The sequence below is a fragment of the Cuculus canorus genome, chromosome 26 (assembly GCF_017976375.1).
Source record: "Cuculus canorus isolate bCucCan1 chromosome 26, bCucCan1.pri, whole genome shotgun sequence".
NCBI classification, from domain to species: Eukaryota; Metazoa; Chordata; class Aves; order Cuculiformes; family Cuculidae; genus Cuculus; species Cuculus canorus.
The window spans coordinates 3,378,752-3,401,371 of record NC_071426.1 but is presented as its reverse complement, the minus strand read 5'-3'; the positions used below and the strand labels follow the sequence as shown (position 1 = coordinate 3,401,371).

Genomic DNA, 22,620 nt, shown 5'->3' with positions numbered 1-22,620 from the left:
AGTCCCGCCTCGGCCAGTTCGGAGGCGCTTGGAGATCCCTGAGGTGTCCCCGTGTCCCCTTCTTGGGGTGATCTCCTTCTAATGACAAAGTCACCCACTTGAAGGACTTCGTTGGGTGTGGATGAAGTGTCTCTGGGCTTTAGGAAAGCTTTGGACACCGTTTCCCCCTGTATTCCGTTTGGAACTGGGTGCCACTGGTTTGGACTGGGGAACTCCGCTGGGTGAAAAAAACCTGACCGGAGGCTGAGCCCGAAGAGCGGTGGGAAGCGGTGTCCCATCCCGAGAGGTGTCCTCAGGGCTGGAGCTGCTCCTGTGGATGAAGGGATGGAGTCCTCCATCCCTGGGGGGACACCGGGTGGAGGATGGATCTCATCCCGAGGGACCTGGACAGGCGGGAGAAGTTGGGGCTGAGAGAACCTCGTGGGCTTCAACACCACCAAATATAAGGTCCTACACCTCGGTTGGAGAAGTTGGTGGTTTCCGGACAGGATGGGCGACGATCCCATCCCATCCCATCCCATCCCATCCCATCCCAGGTTGGTGGTTCCATCCCTGGAGGGGTTGAAGGCCGCGTTGGACGGGACGTGGAGCCCCTGATCCAGCGGGAGGTGTCTCTGCCCATGAGTTGGATCTGGATGGCCTTTGAGGTCCCACCCAACCCAACCCCATTCCACGATCTCCTCAGGGCAGGAGGCTCTGCGGCGCCATCGGAAGAGGTTGAAGCGATGGGCGCCAACCTTCAACAATTCCGAGTGTTGGGACCCACAGGTGGGACACAACGACCCCGAGCAGCTCCGGGCTCGGAGAAGAGCATCCGGAGAGCCAAAGGCCCTGAGGGTGGTGGTCAACGGTGGTGGAATGCGACGCAGAGGAGCTCCGCGTGGCCAAGAAGGCCACCAGCACCCGGCTGGGATCCCCCATGGGACCAGGGATCGTCCCCATGGGACAACCTTGGGTTCAGCATTGGGTCCTTCACTCCAAGGAGGACATTGAGGCGCTGGAGGAGTTCATGGAGCTCCTCCGGACGAGGGGGAATGGCCTCGAGTTACACCAGAGGAGGTTTAGGTTGGACGTCGGGAAGCGTTGGGTGAACCAAAAGGGTCCTCAAACTCTGGCCCAGAGCGGTGGTGGAGTCCCCATCCCCGGAGGGGCTCCGACACTCATCAGAAGAGCTCCTCGGAGCGATGCTTTAGTGATGGGACCATATATGGTCGACCTGGAAGATCTCAACGGTGTTTTCCAACCCAACGATTCTCCGGTTCCGTGGTTGAACCCTTCACACCCTTCCAGCGATGTGGCAACACCACCGCCGACCTCTTTCCTTCCTTCCTTCTCCTCCTCAGCCGCCGCTGTGGGGCTCAACCGAGGTCCTATGGGGGAGGAGATGACCGGAGACCCCTTGGAGAAGCTGAACCGCGGGGACACTGACGCCACGGGCAGCCCCCCGCCTCCGCCGGCTGGAAAGTTGGGGAGCGATCATAAAGACCAGGGGGGACGCGGGTGAGGGGCGCCGAGGGGGGGGCCATGGCGCGGCAGCTCTGTTTCATCCTCATCTTCCTCTTCTTCTGCGCAGAAGACAAAGCCTTCACCCTCTGCCACGGACCCACCCTCCAGACCAAAGTCTTCCAGTACCGGTAGGTTTTGGAGGGGGAGAAGCTCTAGGTGGCATCTCAGGAGGGTTTGGGGCGTTGAGGTGGCATCTAAGGAGGGTTCGGGGGGTTGAGGTGGCTTCTAAGGAGGGTTTGAGGTGTTGAGGTGGCATCTCAGGAGGGTTTGGGGGGTTGAGGTGGCATCTCAGGAGGGTTCAGGGCATTGAGGTGGCATCTCAGGAGGGTTTGGGGGGTTGAGGTGGCATCTCAGGAGGGTTTGGGGGGTTGAGGTGGCTTCTAAGGAGGGTTCGGGGGGTTGAGGCGGCATCTCAGGAGGGTTTGGGGGGTTGAGGTGGCATCTCAGGAGGGTTTGGGGGGTTGAGGTGGCATCTAAGGAGGGTTCGGGGGGTTGAGGTGGCATCTCAAGAGGGTTCAGGGCATTGAGGCAGCATCTCAGGAGGGTTTGGGGGGTTGAGGTGGCATCTCAGAAGGGTTTGAGGTGTTGAGGTGGCATCTCAGGAGGGTTTGAGGGGCTGAGGTGGCATCTCAGGAGGGTTCAGGGTGTTGAGGTGGCATCTCAGGAGGGTTTGAGGTGTTGAGGTGGCATCTCAGGAGGGTTCGGGGGGTTGAGGTGGCTTCTAAGGAGGGTTTGAGGTGTTGAGGTGGCTTCTAAGGAGGGTTTGAGGTGTTGAGGTGGCATCTCAGGAGGGTTCAGGGGGCTGAGGTGGCATCTCAGGAGGGTTCGGGGGGTTGAGGTGGCATCTCAAGAGGGTTCGGGGGGTTGAGGTGGCATCTCAGGAGGGTTCGGGGGATTGAGGTGGCATCTCAGGAGAGTTTGGGGGGTTGAGGCGGCATCTAAGGAGGGTTCGGGGGGTTGAGGTGGCATCTCAGGAGGGTTTGGGGGGTTGAGGTGGCATCTCAGGAGGGTTTGGGGGGTTGAGGTGGCATCTCAGGAGGGTTCAGGGCATTGAGGTGGCTTCTAAGGAGGGTTCGGGGGATTGAGGTGGCATCTAAGGAGGGTTTGGGGGGTTGAGGTGGCATCTCAGGTGGGTTGGGGGGATTGAGATGGCATCTCAGGAGGGTTCAGGGCATTGAGGTGGCATCTCAGGAGGGTTTGGGGGGTTGAGGCGGCATCTCAGGAGGGATTGAGGGGTTGAGGTGGCTTCTAAGGAGGGTTCTGGGTGTTGAGGTGGCATCTCAGGAGGGTTTGGGGGGTTGAGGTGGCATCTCAGGAGGGTTTGGGGGGTTGAGGTGGCATCTAAGGAGGGTTCAGGGGGTTGAGGTGGTGTCTCAGGAGGGTTCAGGGGTTGAGGTGGCATCTCAGGAGGGTTCGGTGGCATCGCTGGTCTCACGGTTCCCACCAGGATTTGGGACGTCAACCAGAAGTCGCTGTATCTCCGCGCTGACCAGCTGGTGGCCGGCCACCTGCAAGGGGCCAACGCCGCCCTGGAAGGTGAGAGGATGGGGACACGGCGTTGGGGGAGGACACCAAGGGGTGGCGCACGGTCCTGATGGCCTCGTCTGCGTCTTCTCCACCTTCCAGAGAAGGTGTTTTGGGTTCCCAACCGAGCGTTCGAGGCGGCGCGGCTCCCGGTCATCCTCAGCATCCGGAACGGAACGCGGTGTTTGGCCACCGTCCCCGCCAGGAGACCCACCCTGGAGCTGCGGGTCAGGGGGACACCCGGGGGACACCCGGGGGACACCCAGGGGACACCCAGGGGACACCCAGGGGGACACCAAAGGGGACACCCAGGGGACACCCAGGGGACACCAAAGGGGACACCGAAGGGGACACCCAGGGGGACACCCAGGGGTGGGGGGAACCAAAGGGGACACCGAAGGGATGGGGGGAACGAAGGGATGGGGGAACCAAAGGGGACACCAAAGGGATGGGGGAACGAAGGGATGGGGGGAACCAAAGGGATGGGGGAACCAAAGGGATGGGGGACACCGAAGGGATGGGGGGAACGAAGGGATGGGGGAACCGAAGGGGACACCGAAGGGATGGGGGAATGAAGGGATGGGGGAACCAAAGGGATGGGGGAACGAAGGGATGGGGGGAACGAAGGGATGGGGGGAACCAAAGGCATGGGGGAATGAAGGGATGGGGGAACGAAGGGATGGGGACACCAAAAGGGACACCAAACGGATGGGGGGAACGAAGGGATGGGGGGAACCGAAGGGATTGGGGGAACCAAAGGGGACACCAAAGGGGACACCGAAGGGATGGGGGGAACGAAAGGATGGGGGAACCAAAGGGATGGGGGAACCGAAGGGATGGGGGAATGAAGGAATGGGGGATTGAAGGGATGGGGGGAACCAAAGGGATGGGGGAACCAAAGGGATGGGGGAACCAAAGGGATGGGGGAATGAAGGGATGGGGGAACCAAAGGGATGGGGGAATGAAGGGATGGGGGAACCAAAGGGATGGGGGAATGAAGGGATGGGGGAACGAAGGGATGGGGGAATGAAGGGATGGGGGAATGAAGGGATGGGGGGAACCAAAGGATGGGGGAACGAAGGGATGGGGGAATGAAGGGATGGGGGAACGAAGGGATGGGGGAACGAAGGGATGGGGGAACCAAAGGGATGGGGGAATGAAGGGATGGGGGGAACGAAGGGATGGGGGAACGAAGGGATGGGGGAACGAAGGGATGGGGGGAACCAAAGGATGGGGGAACGAAGGGATGGGGGAACCAAAGGGATGGGGGAACTGAAGGGGACACCAAAGGGAAGGGGGGACGGAAGGGATGGGGGAACCGAAGGGATGGGGGGAATGAAGGGATGGGGGAACCAAAGGGATGGGGGAATGAAGGGATGGAGGAATGAAGGGATGGGGGAACGAAGGGATGGGGGAACGAAGGGATGGGGGAACCAAAGGGATGGGGGAATGAAGGGATGGGGGGAACGAAGGGATGGGGGAACGAAGGGACGGGGGAACCAGGACTTTGGGGTCACGGTGGGGTCATGGCCTCCGTGATGGTGGGGTCTCTGTGGGGTCAGGGCCACCATGATGGTGGGGTCACCATTGGGTCAGGGCCACCATATTCGTGGGGGTCACTGTTGGGTCAGGGCCTCCATATTGGTGGAGTCACCATTGGGTCAGGGCCACCATGATGGTGGGGTCACTGTTGGGTCATGGCCACCATGATGGTGGAGTCACCATTGGGTCAGGGCCACCATGATGGTGGGGTCACTGTTGGGTCATGGCCACCATGATGGTGGAGTCACCATTGGGTCAGGGCCACCATGATGGTGGGGTCACTGTTGGGTCATGGCCACCATGATGGTGGAGTCACCATTGGGTCAGGGCCACCATGATGGTTGGGTCACCATTGGGTCAGGGCCACCATATTCGTGGGGTCACTGTTGGGTCAGGGCCTCCATATTGGTGGGGTCACAGTGGGCTCAGGGCCACCATATTGGTGGGGTCAGGGCCTCCATGTTGGTGGGGTCACTGTTGGGTCATGGCCTCCATGATGGTGGGGTCACCATTGGGTCAGGGCCACCATGATGGTGGGGTCACCATTGGGTCAGGGCCACCATATTCGTGGGGTCACTGTTGGGTCAGGGCCTCCATATTGGTGGGGTCACAGTGGGCTCAGGGCCACCATATTGGTGGGGTCAGGGCCTCCATGTTGGTGGGGTCACTGTTGGGTCATGGCCTCCATGATGGTGGGGTCACCATTGGGTCAGGGCCACCATGTTGGTGGGGTCACTGTGGAGTCAGGACCACCATGATGGTGGGGTCTCTGTGGGTCAGGGCCACCATGATGGTGGGGTCACCATTGGGTCAAGACCACCATGATGGTGGGGTCACCATTGGGTCAAGACCACCATGATGGTGGGGTCAGGGCCTCCATGATGGTGGGGTCATGGTGGGGTCAGGGCCTCCCTGGCCCTGGCTGGTCTCCGGGCGGCCATGATGAGGTTGTTGCACCGCAGGACGCGGATATCCGGGAGGTTCACGGCGGTGAGGAGTCGGCCATCTTCACCTTCTTCCGGTCCCACCGGGATGGGCTGTGGCGCTTCGAGTCGGCCGCCAACCCCGGGTGGTTCCTCTGCACCTCCGCGCGGGGACACCGCCCCCTGGGGCTGTCCCGGCACCACGACGCCACCCACCTCCTCGACTTCTACTTCCAGCTCTGCTGAACCCCCCGGAGATGTCCTCCTCGAGGGGGGGAATGTCCTCCTGGAGGTGATCACAGCCTCGTGGAGGTGGTGATGTCCTCCTGGAGGTGGTGATGTCCTCCTGGAGGTGGTGATGTCCTCCTGGAGGTGATCACAGCCTCGTGGAGGTGGTGATGTCCTCCTGGAGGTGGTGATGTCCTCCTGGAGGTGATCACAGCCTCGTGGAGATGGTGATGTCCTCCTGGAGGTGGTGATGTTCTCCTGGAGATGATCACAGCCTCGTGGAGATGGTGATGTCCTCCTGGAGGTGGTGATGTTCTCCTGGAGATGATCACAGCCTCGTGGAGATGGTGATGTCCTCCTGGAGGTGGTGATGTCCTCCTGGAGATGATCATGTCCTCCTGGAGATGACGACATCCTCCTGGAGGTGGTAATGTTCTCCTGGAGGATGTCCTCCTGGAGATGATCACATCTTCCTGGAGGTGATGATGTCCTCCTGGAGAGGGTGACATCCTCCTAAGATGATGAGATCCCTCCTGAGATGATGAGATCCCTCCTAAGATGATGAGATCCCCCCTGAGATGATGAGAACCCCCCTGAGATGATGAGATCCCCCCTGAGATGATGAGATCCCCCCTGAGATGATGAGATCCCTCCTGAGATGATGAGAACCCTCCTGAGATGATGAGAACCCCCCTGAGATGATGAGATCCCTCCTGAGATGATGAGAACCCTCCTGAGATGATGAGATCCCCCCTGAGATGATGAGAACCCTCCTGAGATGATGAGATCCCCCCTGAGATGATGAGAACCCTCCTGAGATGATGAGAACCCTCCTGAGATGATGAGATCCTCCTGAGATGATGAGATCCCCCCTGAGATGATGAGATCCCCCCTGAGATGATGAGAACCCTCCTGAGATGATGAGATCCCTCCTAAGATGATGAGATCCTCCACCGAGGACATCACCCCACCCTTGAGGAGGTGCCATCCTCACCCCAACCATGTCCCATCCCCCCCTGGATGGTCCCATCTTCACCCCACGGATGGTGACATCCGGGACACGATGACCTCTCCGTGGGAATAAAGCCGTTCGGGACACCTGGTGGTGTGGGTGGCAACATGGAAGGAGGACACGGTGGGGCCGGCGGTGGCCCCGGCGTCTGCGTCACCGCGGTGGCGTAACCGGTGTTGCGCCATCGAGGCGTTGGGGACGGGAACGGGGATGTCCCCAACGGAGGTGACGCAGCCAACGGGGCTCTCCCGGAGCCTCTGCCTGGATCTGCTGGGGGTGGTGGTGGTGGTGGTGGTGGTGGTGGACACCTCCTGCTCAGCAGCTCATGGAGAAGCACCTCTTGGTGTGGCACCACAGGGCAGGAGGGGGGAACCAAAGGGGTGGGGGACGTGGGACCGTGGGGACAGGACATGGGGGACCATGGGGTGGGGCAGGTGGGACCATAGGGGTGGAGGACACGAGTCTGTGGAGGTGGAACTCATGGGTACGGAGAGGACACGGCACATGGGACCATGGGGACACGACAGGTGGGAACCAGAGAGATGGGGGACATGAGATCTTGGGGACAGGACGTGGACGACCATGAGTGTGGGACACATGGGACCATGGGGACATGGTGTGGAGGACCATGGGGTGCAGCAGATGGGACCATAGGGATGGAGGACACGAGACTGTGGAGATGGGACTCATGGGTACGGAGAGGACACGGCACATGGGACCTTGGGGACGTGGCATGTGGACACCACAAGGGTGGGACACATGGGACCATGGGGACGTGGTGTGGAGGACCATGGATGTGGGGCAGATGGGACCATAGGGATGGAGGACACGAGACTATGGAGATGGGACTCATGGGGAGCAGAGGGACAGCAGTGTGGGGACGGGACAGGGGGGAACCAGAGAGGTGGGGGACATGAGACCATGGGGACAGGACATGGAGGACCATGAGTGTGGGACACATGGGACCATAGGGATGGAGGACAGGAGTCTATGGAGATGGGACTCATGGGTACGGAGAGGACACGGCACATGGGACCATGGGGACAGGAGTCATGGGACCTTGGGGACACGACAGGTGGGGACCAGAGAGATGAGGGACATGAGAACTTGGGGACAGGACAGGTGGGACCATGGATATGGGGCAGATGGGACCATAGGGATGGAGGACACGAGTCTGTGGAGATGGGACTCATGGGGAGCAGAGGGACAGGAGTGTGGGGACGGGACAGGGGGGAACCAGAGGGATGGGGGACATGAGATCTTGGGGACAGGACGTGGAGGACCATGGAGGTGGGACACATGGGACCATAGGGATGGAGGACAGGAGTCTATGGAGATGGGACTCATGGGTATGGAGAGGACACAGCACAGGGGACCTTGGGGACACGACAGGTGGGCACCAGAGGGATGGGGGACATGAGATCTTGGGGACAGGACGTGGAGGACCATGGATGTGGGACACATGGGACCATGGGGACATGGTGTGGAGGACCATGGGATGGGGCAGATGGGACCATAGGGATGGAGGACACGAGTCTATGGAGGTGGAACTCATGGGGAGCAGAGGGACAGCAGTGTGGGGACGGGACAGGGGGGAACCAGAGAGATGGGGGACATGAGATCTTGGGGACAGGACAGGTGGGACCATGGGGTGGAGCAGATGGGACCATAGGGATGGAGGACAGGAGTCTATGGAGATGGGACTCATGGGTACGGAGAGGACACAGCACAGGGGACCTTGGGGACACGACAGGTGGGAACCAGAGGGATGGGGGACATGAGAACTTGGGGACAGGACGTGGAGGACCATGGATGTGGGACACATGGGACCATGGGGACATGGTGTGGAGGACCATGGGATGGAGCAGATGGGACCATAGGGATGGAGGACACGAGACTGTGGAGATGGGACTCATGGGTACAGAGAGGACACAGCACATGGGACCTTGGGGACGTGGCATGTGGACACCACAAGGGTGGGACACATGGGACCATGGGGACATGGTGTGGAGGACCATGGATGTGGGGCAGATGGGACCATAGGGATGGAGGACACGAGTCTGTGGAGATGGAACTCATGGGGAGCAGAGGGACAGCAGTGTGGGGACGGGACAGGGGGGAACCAGAGGGATGGGGGACATGAGACCATGGGGACAGGATGTGGAGGACCATGGATGTGGGGCAGATGGGACCATAGGGGTGGAGGACACGAGTCTATGGAGGTGGAGCTCATGGGTATGGAGAGGACACGGCACATGGGACCATGGGGACAGGAGTCAGGGGACCTTGGGGACACGACAGGTGGGGACCAGAGAGATGAGGGACATGAGAACTTGGGGACAGGACAGGTGGGACCATGGATGTGGAGCAGATGGGACCATAGGGGTGGAGGACACGAGTCTGTGGAGATGGACTCATGGGGACCACATGGACAGGACCATGGGGACGGGACCTGTGGGCACCAGAGGGATGGGGGACATGAGACCATGGGGACAGGACAGGTGGGACCATGGATGTGGGGCAGATGGGACCTTGGGGACATAGGGATGGAGCAGATGGGACCATAGGGATGGAGGACACGAGTCTATGGGGATGGACTCATGGGGAGCAGAGGGACAGCAGTGTGGGGATGGGACCTGTGGGCACCAGAGGGATGGGGGACATGAGATCTTGGGGACAGGACAGGTGGGACCATGGGGACGTGGTGTGGAGGACCATGGGATGGGGCAGATGGGACCATAGGGATGGAGGACACGAGACTGTGGAGGTGGAACTCATGGGGAGCAGAGGGACAGCAGTGTGGGGAAGAGAGGGGGGACCCAGAGAGATGGTGGAGAGGAGAACCCCAACGGCGTTGGCCACGGCCGTCGTGGTGGGGAGGAGACCGCGGGCCCAGGTGGCACTTCCCCATCGCTTCCGGCTCCCGCCCGGTCCGTCCCTTCGGCTCCGGCAATCCCGGGGGCGGTTCCTTCCCACCCTATAAGAGCCACCACCACCCAACGGAGGTGACCCAACCCTGGAGGACACCACGAGACGAGAGCTCCTCAGGTACCTCTGGGGACGCCGCCATGACACCGGGCTGAGGCCGTTCACTCTGGAGCCTACTGACAACCGCGGTTGGGCTGTGGTTGGAGGAAAGGGGGGAGGAAGGGGGATCCCCGACTCACGTCCTCCGTGTCACGGTGTCTTCTTCTCCCTCCTGCCCAGACGCGTCCCACTCCGCCTCCAGGTGAGCGCTGTGGGGTGGGGACGGCGTCGGGGCTGCGTCACCGCGGGTGACGCCCGTCCGCAGCCGCGTCTCTGTCCTCCGAGGGAACGAAGGGACCAGAGGAGCTCCGCAGGTCCCGTGGGGCGCTATGGCAGCGATGGGGGACACCGCGGGCTCCGTCCTCGACCCCGACATGGTGGCCCTCTTCGAGGAGTTCCTGGGGAAAGGTGCGAAGGGAGGAGGAGTCACCCCGCGGTCCCACCTGTCCCGTGGCCTCGGCCGGGACCTCCAGCTTCAGGTTCCTCTGAAGCCCATGTCCCCTCCCATCTCCATCATCCCCATCCCCGCATCCTCATGACCCCCATCTTCACCTCCCCGTGAGGCCCACGTCCCCTCCCATCTCCATCACCCCATGACGCCCATCTTCATGTCCTCATGACCCCCATCTTCAGGTTCCTCTGAAGCCCACGTCCCTCTCCCATCTCCATCCCCCCATCCCCACGTCCTCATGACCCCCATCTTCATGTTCTTCTGAAGCCCATGTCCTCTCCCATGTCCACCACCCCATAATGCCCATCCCTACGTCCTCATGACCCCCATCTTCACCTCCCCATGAAGCCCATGTCCTCTCCCATCTCCATCACCCCATGATGCCCATCCCCACGTCCTCGTGACCTCCATCTTCATGTCCTTCTGAAGCCCATCTCCATCCCCCCATCCCCACGTCCTCATGACCCCCATCTTCACCTCCCCATGAAGCCCGTGTCCTCTCTCATGTCCATTCCCCCCATGACTCCCATCTTCACGTCCTCATGACCCCCATCTTCAGGTTCCTCTGAAGCCCATGTCCCTCTCCCATCTCCATCACCCCCATTCCCACATCCTCATGACCTCCATCTTCACCTCCCCATGAAGCCCATGTCCCCTCCCATGTCCATCACCCCATGATGTCCACCTTCATGTCCTCATGACCCCCATCTTCATGTTCTTCTGAAGCCCATGTCCCTCTCCCATGTCCACCACCCCATAATGCCCATCCCCACGTCCTCATGACCCCCATCTTCACCTCCCCATGAAGCCCACGTCCCTCTCCCATCTCCACCCCCCCCACATCCTCTGAGGTCCCCCTCCTCCCCTTCTCCTCTTAGAAGAGAGCTCAGAGGAGGTCCACATCTTCCACGAAGGATCCAAACCCAAAGGACAACCGTACCACTACGTGATGAGGGACACGGAGCAGAGAGGCCTTTGCCTCCACCATGGCCGCTTGGTGGCCACCAGCCTTCAGGGGGCCAACAACCTCCAGGAAGGTGAGTGTCCTCTCTGGGGGGACGAGGGGGGACCCGCGGGCGCTCGGGATCTTCTCATCTCCTCGTAGAACCCATCAGTGTGGTGCCCAACCCCTTCCTGGAGCGCCGGAGGTGTCCTCTCATCGTGGGCATCCGTGGAGGCACCTACGGCCTCTCCTGCGGCACCGGGGCTGAACCGCAGCTGAAGATAGAGGTGAGCGTGGGGGACACCACGGTGGCCCAGAGGTGGGGGACATCCCCAGGTGGGACATCCCCAGGTGGGACATCCCAACGGGGGTCAATGCAATGGAGAGGACACAAAGTGAGGGCACCTGAAGGTGGTGGTGACCCAAAGTGGGGTCAATGCAATGGAGAGGACACAAAGTGAGGGCACTCAAAGGTGGTGGTGACCCAAAGTGGGGTCAACGCAATGGGGAGGACACAAAGTGAGGGCACCTGAAGGTGGTGGTGACTCAAAGATGGGTCAACGCAATGGAGAGGACACAAAGTGAGGGCACTCAAAGGTGGTGGTGACCCAAAGTGGGGTCAACGCAATGGAGAGGACACAAAGTGAGGGCACTCAAAGGTGGTGGTGACCCAAAGTGGGGTCAACGCAATGGAGAGGACACAAAGTGAGGGCTCCTGAAGGTGGTGGTGATCCAAAAGTGGGGTCAATGCAATGGAGAGGACACAAAGTGAGGGCTCCTGAAGGTGGTGGTGATCCAAAAGTGGGGTCAATGCAATGGAGAGGACACAAAGTGAGGGCACCTGAAGGTGGTGGTGACCCAAAGTGGGGTCAACGCAATGGGGAGGACACAAAGTGAGGGCACCTGAAGGTGGTGGTGACTCAAAGATGGGTCAACGCAATGGAGAGGACACAAAGTGAGGGCACTCAAAGGTGGTGGTGACCCAAAGTGGGGTCAACGCAATGGAGAGGACACAAAGTGAGGGCTCCTGAAGGTGGTGGTGACCCAAAGTGGGGTCAATGCAATGGAGAGGACACAAAGTGAGGGCTCCTGAAGGTGGTGGTGACCCAAAGTGGGGTCAACGCAATGGAGAGGACACAAAGTGAGGGCTCCTGAAGGTGGTGGTGACCCAAAGTGGGGTCAACGCAATGGAGAGGACACAAAGTGAAGGCACTCAAAGGTGGTGGTGACCCAAAGTGGGGTCAACGCAATGGAGAGGACACAGAGTGAGGGCTCCTGAAGGTGGTGGTGACCCAAAGTGGGGTCAATGTAATGGAGAGGACACAGAGTGAGGGCACTCAAAGGTGGTGGTGACCCAAAGTGGGGTCAACGCAATGGAGAGGACACAAAGTGAGGGCACCTGAAGGTGGTGGTGACCCAAAGTGGGGTCAATGCAATGGAGAGGACACAAAGTGAGGGCTCCTGAAGGTGGTGGTGACCCAAAGTGGGGTCAACGCAAAGGAGAGGACACAAAGTGAGGGCTCCTGAAGGTGGTGGTGACCCAAAGTGGGGTCAACACAATGGAGAGGACACAGAGTGAGGGCTCCTGAAGGTGGTGGTGACCCAAAGTGGGGTCAATGCAATGGAGAGGACACAAAGTGAGGGCACTCAAAGGTGGTGGTGACCCAAAGTGGGGTCAACACAAAGGAGAGGACACAAAGTGAGGGCTCCTGAAGGTGGTGGTGACCCAAAGTGGGGTCAACACAATGGAGAGGACACAGAGTGAGGGCTCCTGAAGGTGGTGGTGACCCAAAGTGGGGTCAATGCAATGGAGAGGACACAAAGTGAGGGCACCTGAAGGTGGTGGTGACCCAAAGTGGGGTCAACGCAATGGAGAGGACACAAAGTGAGGGCACCTGAAGGTGGTGGTGACCCAAAGTGGGGTCAATGCAATGGAGAGGACACAAAGTGAGGGCACCTGAAGGTGGTGGTGACCCAAAGTGGGGTCAACGCAAAGGAGAGGACACAAATTGAGGGCACCTGAAGGTGGTGGTGATCCAAAGTGGGGTCAACGCAATGGAGAGGACACAAAGTGAGGGCACCTGAAGGTGGTGGTGACCCAAAGTGGGGTCAATGCAAAGGAGAGGACACAAAGTGAGGGCACCTGAAGGTGGTGGTGACCCAAAGTGGGGTCAACGCAATGGAGAGGACACAAATTGAGGGCACCTGAAGGTGGTGGTGATCCAAAAGTGGGGTCAATGCAATGGAGAGGACACAAAGTGAGGGCACTCAAAGGTGGTGGTGACCCAAAGTGGGGTCAATGCAATGGAGAGGACACAAAGTGAGGGCACCTGAAGGTGGTGGTGATCCAAAAGTGGGGTCAATGCAATGGAGAGGACACAAAGTGAGGGCACCTGAAGGTGGTGGTGACCCAAAGTGGGGTCAATGCAATGGAGAGGACACAAAGTGAAGGCACTCAAAGGTGGTGGTGACCCAAAGTGGGGTCAATGCAATGGGGAGGACACAAAGTGAGGGCTCCTGAAGGTGGTGGTGACCCAAAGTGGGGTCAATGCAATGGGGAGGACACAAAGTGAGGGCACCTGAAGGTGGTGGTGACCCAAAGTGGGGTCAATGCAATGGGGAGGACACAAAGTGAGGGCACTCAAAGGTGGTGGTGATGGTACCCCTGGAGATGGGGGTTCCTTGGGGTGGTGGTACCCCGAGACAGCGCTTCCCTGGGACGGTACCACAACGGGTGAGGTCCCAACGAGGGTCTTCCACCCACGGCAGAAGGTGGAGCTGCTGGAGCTGTACTCGCGAGGCCCAGAGGCCACTCCCTACACCTTCTACAAGACCTATGGTGGCTCCACGCACACCTTCGAGGCGGCCGCCTTCCCCGGGCGCTTCCTCAGCACCGGCCCAGGCCCGGGGGAGCCCCTCACCCTCAGCGGCCCCTCCGGCGCCACCGCCTTCTACCTGCGCCGCAAGTGACCACAGCGCCCGGCGAGGGGAGGAGGAGGAACCAGGGGTGGGGGACCCATGGTTGGGGGACCCAGGGGTCGATGGGACTCATGGTTGGGGGAGGAACCAATGGGTGGAGGATGAGCATCAATGGGTAATGGGGAACCCATGGTTGGGGGAACCCATGAGTGGAGGAGGAACCCATGGGTGGGGGACCCAGGGGTTGATGGGACTCATGGTTGGGGGAGGAACCAATGGGTGGGGGAACCATGGTTGGGGGAACCCATGGTTGGGGGAACCCAGGGGTGGGGGGACCCAGGGGTTGATGGGACTCATGGTTGGGGGAGGAACCAATGGGTGGGGGAACCATGGTTGGGGGACCCAGGGGTCAATGGGACTCATGGTTGGGGAGGAACCCATGGGTGGGGGGAACCCAAGGGTGGATGGGACTCATGGTTGGGGGGAGGAACCCAGGGGTGGAGGATGAGCACCTATGGGTGAAGGAGGAACCCATGGTTGGGGGAACCCATGGTTGGGGGACCCAGGGGTTGATGGGACTCATGGTTGGGGGAGGAACCAATGGGTGGGGGAACCATGGTTGGGGGACCCAGAGGTCAATGGGACTCATGGTTGGGAGGAGGAACCCATGGGTGGGGGGAACCCAAGGGTGGGGGAACCCATGGTTGGGGGACCCAGGGGTCGATGGGACTCATGGTTGGGAGGAGGAACCCATGGGTGGAGGATGAGCATCAATGGGTGAAGGGGGAACCCATGGTTGGGGGAACCCATGGGTGGGGGACCAAGGGGTTGATGGGACTCATGGTTGGGGGAGGAACCCATGGGTGTGGGGAACCCCAGGGTGGGGGAACCATGGTTGGGAGACCCAGGGGTCAATGGGACTCATGGTGGGGGAGGAACCCATGGGTGGAGGATGAGCATCAATGGGTGAAGGGGGAACCCATGGTGGGGGGAACCAATGAGTGGGGGGGACCATTGGGGGACGGACGGTCTCCTGGGGAGGATCTTCTCCTCACTGTGATGGAATAAAGCAATGGAGTTTGATTCAGTTCATGGTCGTGTTTGGAGGGGCAGATGGGACCATGGAGGGGCAGATGGGACCATGGAAGGGCAGATGGGACCATGGAGGGGCAGATGGGACCATGGAGGGGTAGATGGGACCATGGAGGGGTAGATGGGACCATGGGGGGCAGATGGGACCATGGAGGGGCAGATGGGACCATGGAGGGGCAGATGGGACCATGGAGGGGTAGATGGGACCATGGGGGGCAGATGGGACCATGGAAGGGCAGATGGGACCATGGAGGGGCAGATGGGACCATGGAAGGGCAGATGGGACCATGGAGGGGCAGATGGGCCCATGGGGGGCAGATGGGACCATGGAGGGGCAGATGGGACCATGGAGGGCAGATGGGACCATGGGGGGCAGATGGGACCATGGAGGGCAGATGGGACCATGGGGGGGCAGATGGGACCATGGGGGGGCAGATGGGACCATGGAGGGGCAGATGGGACCATGGGGGGCAGATGGGACCATGGAGGGGCAGATGGGACCATGGGGGGGCAGATGGGACCATAGGGGGCAGATGGGACCATGGAGGGGCAGATGGGACCATGGGGGGCAGATGGGACCATGGAGGGCAGATGGGACCATGGAGGGGCAGATGGGACCATGGAGGGCAGATGGGACCATGGAGGGGCAGATGGGACCATGGGGGGCAGATGGGACCATAGGGGGCAGATGGGACCATGAGGGGCAGATGGGACCATGGAGGGGCAGATGGGACCATAGAGGGGCAGATGGGACCATGGAGGGGCAGATGGGACCATAGAGGGGCAGATGGGACCATAGGGGGCAGATGGGACCATGGAGGGGCAGATGGGACCATGGAGGGCAGATGGGACCATGGAGGGGCAGATGGGACCATGGAGGGGCAGATGGGACCATGGAGGGCAGATGGGACCATGGAGGGGCAGATGGGACCATGGAGGGGCAGATGGGACCATGGGGGGGCAGATGGGACCATGGAGGGGCAGATGGGACCATGGAGGGCAGATGGGACCATGGAGGGGCAGATGGGACCATGGAGGGGCAGATGGGACCATGGGGGGGCAGATGGGACCATGGAGGGGCAGATGGGACCATGGAGGGCAGATGGGACCATGGGGGGCAGATGGGACCATAGGGGGCAGATGGGACCATGGAGGGGCAGATGGGACCATGGAGGGCAGATGGGACCATGGGAGGGCAGATGGGACCATGGAGGGGCAGATGGGACCATGGAGGGGCAGATGGGACCATGGAGGGCAGATGGGACCATGGAGGGGCAGATGGGACCATGGGGGGCAGATGGGACCATGAGGGGCAGATGGGACCATGGAGGGGCAGATGGGACCATGGGGGGCAGATGGGACCATGGGGGGGCAGATGGGACCATGAGGGGCAGATGGGACCATAGGGGGCAGATGGGACCATGGGGGGGCAGATGGGACCATGGGGGGCAGATGGGACCATGGAGGGGCAGATGGGACCATGGGGGGCAGATGGGACCATGAGGGGCAGATGGGACCATGGAGGGGCAGATGGGACCATGGGGGGTAGATGGGACCATGAGGGGCAGATGGGACCATGGAAGGGCAGATGGGACCATGGAGGGGCAGATGGGACCATGGGGGGCAGATGGGACCATGAGGGGCAGATGGGACCATGGGGGGCAGATGGGACCATGGAGGGGCAGAGGGGACCATGGAGGGGCAGAGGGGACCATGGAGGGGCAGAGGGGACCATGGAGGGGCAGATGGGACCATGGGGGGGCAGATGGGACCATGGAGGGGCAGAGGGGACCATAGGGGGCAGATGGGACCATGGAGGGCAGATGGGACCATGGAGGGGCAGATGGGACCATGGAGGGGCAGAGGGGACCATGGAGGGGCAGATGGGACCATGGAGGGCAGATGGGACCATGGAGGGGCAGAGGGGACCATGGAGGGGCAGAGGGGACCATGGAGGGGCAGATGGGACCATGGGAGGGGCAGATAGGACCATGGGGGGGCAGATGGGACCATAGAGGGGCAGATGGGACCATGGGGGGGCAGATGGGACCATGGAGGGGTAGATGGGACCATGGAGGGCAGATGGGACCATGGGGGGCAGATGGGACCATGGGGGGCAGATGGGACCACGGAGGGCAGATGGGACCATGAGGGGCAGATGGGACCACGGAGGGGCAGATGGGACCATGGAGGGCAGATGGGACCATGGGGGGCAGATGGGACCATGGGGGGCAGATGGGACCATGGAGGGCAGATGGGACCATGGGGGGCAGATGGGACCATGGAGGGGCAGATGGGACCATGGAGGGCAGATGGGACCATGGGGGGGCAGATGGGACCATGGGGGGCAGATGGGACCATGGAGGGGCAGATGGGACCATGGGGGGCAGATGGGACCACGGAGGGGCAGATGGGACCATGGAGGGGCAGATGGGACCATGGAGGGCAGATGGGACCATGGGGGGCAGATGGGACCATGGAGGGCAGATGGGACCATGGGGGGGCAGATGGGACCATGGGGGGCAGATGGGACCACGGAGGGGCAGATGGGACCATGGAGGGGCAGATGGGACCATGGAGGGCAGATGGGACCATGGGGGGGCAGATGGGACCATGGGGGGCAGATGGGACCATGGAGGGGCAGATGGGACCATGGGGGGTAGATGGGACCATGGAGGGGCAGATGGGACCATGAGGGGCAGAGGGGACCATGAGGGGCAGATGGGACCATGGAGGGCAGATGGGACCATAGAGGGGCAGATGGGACCATGGAAGGGCAGGATTGGTCCACGGTGGTTCCCATGTGCGGGATCTCAAAGCCCATCCGGATCCATCCGTTCGCTCCCATCCAACCCGACCGAGGACACCTCCAGGAGCGGAGCAGCCGCCACCGCTCAGGGGAACCCATCGAGTGACGCCGATGGTGGTGGTTCAGCGTCGTTTGGAGGTCACCAACCCAATGGGAGGGGAGGAGAACGGCCTTCCAGACGGGACCCTCGGCGACTCCCTTCCTGGGTTTGATCCGGTGTTGAGGAGAAAACTGGGAATTTGACCTGGGAGCACTGGAAAAGAGCGCTGGAACGGAGGGACCCGGTGGGACACGGCCCAGGTTGGAAGAGACCGAGAAGAGCGAAGATCTCTGGAGATGGAGAAAAGGAGACAGGAAAGAGGATAAAAAGCAACCGATGGGATGTATTCCATCCAGACTTTTATTAATAAAACAGATCTACGGCGCATCAAGGGACACCTCCAGATTCCAGAAGGATCCGAGCGGGGAGGACACCACCAGCAGCTGCTTCTGCTGAGGATAAACCCAACTTGGGTGACACACCAGGATCTCCGCTCTGGGCCAACCCCGACCGAGCCGGAGAGGCCCAGAGTCCCTCAGCCTCGGAGCAGCTGAGGTCCCAGAGGGGTTTGGTTCGGCGGCGGTGCTGCTCGGTGGCTGCGCTCCGTTCCCGGTGAGCTCCAGCGGCCGTCCTCGCAGCCTCACTCCTTCCTAAGTCTGCGGTGAAGAGCTTGTGGGGAATTCGTGGTGTCCTTCAGGAGCTCCGGAAGCACTCAAGAGCAGCATTTGGGTTCCCTCAGGGCTTCCCAAAAGAGTCGTTGAAGCGACGTTCTTCCCACCACGGAGGTGAATTGTATCGACTCTGATGCCAAAGTGTCCCATCACCTCGTTGCCCTCAGTAGGAGATGACGGATAAACCTCAGTCCTGATCCCACAAACACCTCAAACACGAGCAGAGAATCACCGGGTTGGAGAAGACCTCCGGGGTCATCCAGTCCAACCATTCCTATCACGATTGATGCTCCTCAACAAGTTTCCGTCACTCTTAGCAAGTGGCTTGAAGGCCGTCGGCTTGAAGACCATCAGCCACGCGTCAACGGCCGTTGATTGGAGTCCCCAACCCTCCAACGAAGAGTAGAAGAGGAGCTCAAGGGTGGTTCAGAGTGGCCACGGGTGGTTGGACTCGATGACCTCAAAGGTCTTTTCCAACCGAATGATTCTGTGATGGTCTAAAAGCCAAAAGGCAGAAGAAACGCTCGATACGGTCGACGACGTTGGTACTCTGAGAGCAATAAAAGATAGAAAAGAGCATTTTGGGCCGCGGCGGTGACGCAAACGCTTTGGGTTTGGTACGACACAACGCATCACCCAAGAGGAACTCGGCTCTTCCGAAGCCACCGGGGACTCCACGCTCTCGGGAAGGTATTAAGGGTAACGCATCCTAAGCCAAAGCATTCAAGAAACCAAAAGGAAACGAACCTTTACGACGTTAATCCCATAAAATGGATTTTAAAGCCTTAAAAAACCCTCTTCCCGCTCCGATTTAAGCCTCCAAAGGGACTGGAAGAGCAACCAACCTGCTCGGACCACAGCGAAACCTCCCGGCTTTGCCATGGAAGTGCTCAACGCGCACCACAGCCGACGTTTCGCCGCTCACGACCGGCTGCAAAATCCCTCCCCTCTCTTCATTCGCACGAAAAAGAATTCATACCGGTTAAAAATCATTACAAAAAAACCATCATTTTATTTCCATGCATCTAAAGTAAAACACAGAGTATTTGTATAAAGAGGTAGATTAAAAAAAAAACCAATAAAAAGAAAACAGATTCTCCATTCTTTGTCACTTTTATTCAGTAGTTTGTTGGGTTTTGTTGGTTGGTTTTTTCCTTTTCTCTCTTTTTTTTCGGTGCCCGACCCGGCGAGGAGTGATTACAGTCAACTGTTGGTTAAAACACTCGTTGCAACACAGCCCTCTCCCTCTTTCCCACCGACCCCAAACGGCCCCAATTTCCTGTGCTTTTCTTGCGTCGGGGGTATTTTTTTTTCCTCTCTAGACCGCCACGGCGGCGCGGTGGAAGGGGACGAAAGGGCGAGGGGGAGGCCGGGAGGAGGAGGAGGAATGCTACAAAGCCACAGCGAGACCGAGCTGTATCGGATCCAAAACTAAAACAACCCAAGGGGGGGCCACAAATGATACAGTAACGAGGTTACACAATTAAATCCCATAGCGTGATCGAAGGCTTTCCCTGTGGTTTCGGACGTCATTCACAATGGAAGGCATAAAAAGTGGAGTAAACCGATGGCGATACGAAGTCCAATCATTAGGCAAGATGGTGCAAGTAGTCATTTAAATTACAAAGTGCCCTATCCTCACCTAAATGGTTGGCAGAGACGGAGAAGAACGCGGTGACGGGTCAACGAGAGCTTCCTCCACGGAGCTATAAAAGTGTGGTTGTCATATGGCACACGTTGGAAAAGACCGGAAAGGAGCGCCATAATGGACCTCTCGTTCTCTTTCGTTTACAGGTACAAACTCTAGATTCAACTATTGGAACTATGCAAGAAACGGGACTCTTCGGTGCGGAATGCCAACCCTAATTCGTTTTGTCTTGAAATATATACAAGTTGTTCGTCGTGGCTACGGCGATGATGTTCTCCTTGGGGTGCCAGGCGGTGTGGAGGATCTTCTTGTTGAAATCTAAGCTGTCAACGCTGATTTCATCCTTCTTCCGCTTCCCGCTGGCGCATACTTTGCGCGGCTTCAAAACGGTGCGGGGTTTGTTGTTCTCTCGGGACGCCTCTAAGGTGATGTCTCGCTTTGTGTTTCTGTCAAACATTCTGAAGAAGTTGTTGTAAGATCCCGTCATGACGATGCTGAGGAGAGAGGAAGGAAGAAAGGAATGGGTCAGTTGAAGACAAAACGCTTCTTTTACACAACCTCAAGGTCTCAGCGAGGACCGAGTCTTCCCACACGAGCAGAAAAGAAGCGTCTCCCTCGGCCTTTCTGCAATCAAAGGTGAAATTAAGGCGTTTGAATGTCTTCTAGATTAAAGAAAAAGGTGTATTTTGCTTTAAGTAGACCTCGAGGCCTCCACGCTTTACCTGAACGCTTCAGTTTGAGCGTCACCCTTCCAACGCGCTCCTCGTGCGCTTGTGGGAATTGATCTCCAGAAAGCCAAAGACATCAGATTTTCAGCCACACCACCACCAAGGGTTAAGAGCCAACACACACTCAGAGGATAGGCTGAGTTGGAAGGGACCTCAAAGATCATCCAGCTCTAACGCCCCTGCCACGGGCAGGGACACCTCCCGCTGGATCAGAGGCTCCAAGGCCCATCCAACCTGGCCTGGAACCCCTCCAGGGATGGAGCAGTTCTGGACAACCTGGGCCAGGGCCTCACCGCCCTCGTAGTGAAGAAATTCTTCCTTATGTCCAGTCTAAATCTGCCCCTCTCCAGTTTATCCCCATTCCCCTTCGTCCCATCCCCACAAGCCCTTATGAACAGCCCCTCTCCAGCTTTCCTGGAGCTCCTTCAGGCACTGGAAGTTCGCTCCAAGGTCTCCTGGGAGCCTTCTCTTCTCCATCTGAACAACCCCAACTCTCTCAGCCTGTCCTCGTACAGGAGGTCCTTCAGCCCTCAGATCATCCTTATAACCTCCTCTGGACCCATTCCAACAGCTCCATCTCTTTCTTACATTAAGGATTCCAGAACTGGACACAACCCTCCAGATGAGGTCTCCCAAGAGATGAACAGAGGGGTGGAATCGCCTCCTTCGCTGCCAGCGCCGCTGCTTCTATTAAAATCTGCTGAAGTACCGAAACGTCACCCAAAACGGCCCACGAATAAAACCCAAGAGGTATCTGCGGGTCCTGCTCCAACCTGACGGTGTAAGAACAACCTGCCAAGGTCTGAAGGGGGTAGAAAGAATTCCACTGACCTGTCGGATCCATTCCAGCAGCATTCGAATTTGTCAAAAATGCAATCGTTCTCATACAGGGAACAAAGTTTACTTCTGAGGTATTCGTGTACCTGGAAAAAAAAAAACCCCGATCAGTTTGACGAGCTGAACGCTCGAAGGGATCTTCTTGGATCCCATCACTAATTTCCTTCTACAAAATACACCACAATGATTTTCAACGCTGCTGAAAAGCATTTTCGGTGGAGGGAATGATTTTCCTCCCGTTTTCTGCAGGAAAGAACAGGAGAATAGAAATGAAGTCAACTGAAACCAGACTGAGAGATGGGGTTTCTCTCTTTTGTGACCTTTCCACTGCGCAAGAGGAAGGTTTTTCCATCTCCAAACGTGGGTTTGGGTTGGGCAATCAACCCGATCCTTCCGCGCGTGTGGAACCCACCAACCCTCACTGATGCTTTGCACGGAGACCAAAGGCAAAAGGCAACCCCCGCACCCGGACGACGAGCAAGGCTTTAGGTTTTAATTTCTACCCCGTTAACAATTCACCCAATACCTGGTACGTTTCCACAGGTCTGTTTTCCATATTTAAATCCCAAATCTTCACCGACAGGTAATCTCTAGTCATCATATAGCGACCGCTATGGCTAAATTTGACGTCAGATATAGAAGAGATGATTTCGGAGAAAAAGGATCTGTTGCTGGGATCTTCCGGTTCTTCAAACACTGCATAAAAAGAAGACAGACATT

General features: G+C 59.0%; 3 protein-coding genes across 10 annotated transcripts in view; 2 read left to right on the top strand and 1 right to left on the bottom strand.

Moving 5' to 3' along the window:
- Positions 1-901: 901 nt before the first annotated feature.
- LOC104065648 (uncharacterized) lies at positions 902-6,929 on the top strand. 5 transcript variants are annotated; one of them, XR_008447202.1, is made up of 7 exons: positions 902-1,460; positions 1,574-1,634; positions 2,954-3,042; positions 3,133-3,257; positions 5,535-5,847; positions 5,988-6,027; positions 6,068-6,927. XR_008447202.1 is itself a non-coding variant. In XM_054049673.1 (5 exons), the coding sequence occupies exons 1-5, from the start codon at positions 920-922 to the stop codon at positions 5,739-5,741; spliced, it is 1,023 nt and encodes a 340-aa protein (XP_053905648.1). In that variant the 5' UTR covers positions 902-919; the 3' UTR covers positions 5,742-6,929. The 5 variants fall into 5 exon arrangements, 1 of the variants encoding a protein (XP_053905648.1); XR_008447204.1 differs by lacking the exon at positions 5,988-6,027 and having other exon boundaries at positions 6,048-6,928; XR_008447203.1 differs by lacking the exon at positions 5,988-6,027 and having other exon boundaries at positions 5,535-5,967; positions 6,068-6,928.
- Positions 6,930-9,691: 2,762 nt separating this feature from the next.
- Positions 9,692-14,198, top strand: LOC104065647 (interleukin-36 receptor antagonist protein-like). Of its 2 annotated transcripts, none has more exons than XM_054049677.1 (5): positions 9,692-9,783; positions 9,943-10,170; positions 11,092-11,250; positions 11,319-11,443; positions 13,926-14,198. In XM_054049677.1, the coding sequence occupies exons 2-5, from the start codon at positions 10,092-10,094 to the stop codon at positions 14,124-14,126; spliced, it is 564 nt and encodes a 187-aa protein (XP_053905652.1). In that variant the 5' UTR covers positions 9,692-9,783; positions 9,943-10,091; the 3' UTR covers positions 14,127-14,198. The 2 variants fall into 2 exon arrangements, with proteins under 2 accessions (XP_053905652.1, XP_053905653.1); XM_054049678.1 differs by having other exon boundaries at positions 9,730-9,783; positions 9,965-10,170.
- Positions 14,199-18,381: 4,183 nt separating this feature from the next.
- PPP2R2A (protein phosphatase 2 regulatory subunit Balpha) overlaps positions 18,382-22,620 on the bottom strand; it is a 40,490-nt gene continuing 36,251 nt past the window's right edge. For 2 of the 3 annotated variants that reach the window (XM_054088938.1, XM_054088937.1), the window contains 3 exons: positions 22,427-22,596; positions 21,895-21,986; positions 18,382-20,829 (listed from right to left, as the gene is read on the bottom strand). In XM_054088938.1, the coding sequence (XP_053944913.1) occupies positions 20,550-20,829; positions 21,895-21,986; positions 22,427-22,596 (542 nt within the window). In that variant the 3' untranslated portion in view covers positions 18,382-20,549. The remainder of the gene's footprint in view (positions 20,830-21,894; positions 21,987-22,426; positions 22,597-22,620) is intronic. The other variant, XM_009568148.2, reaches the window with a different exon arrangement.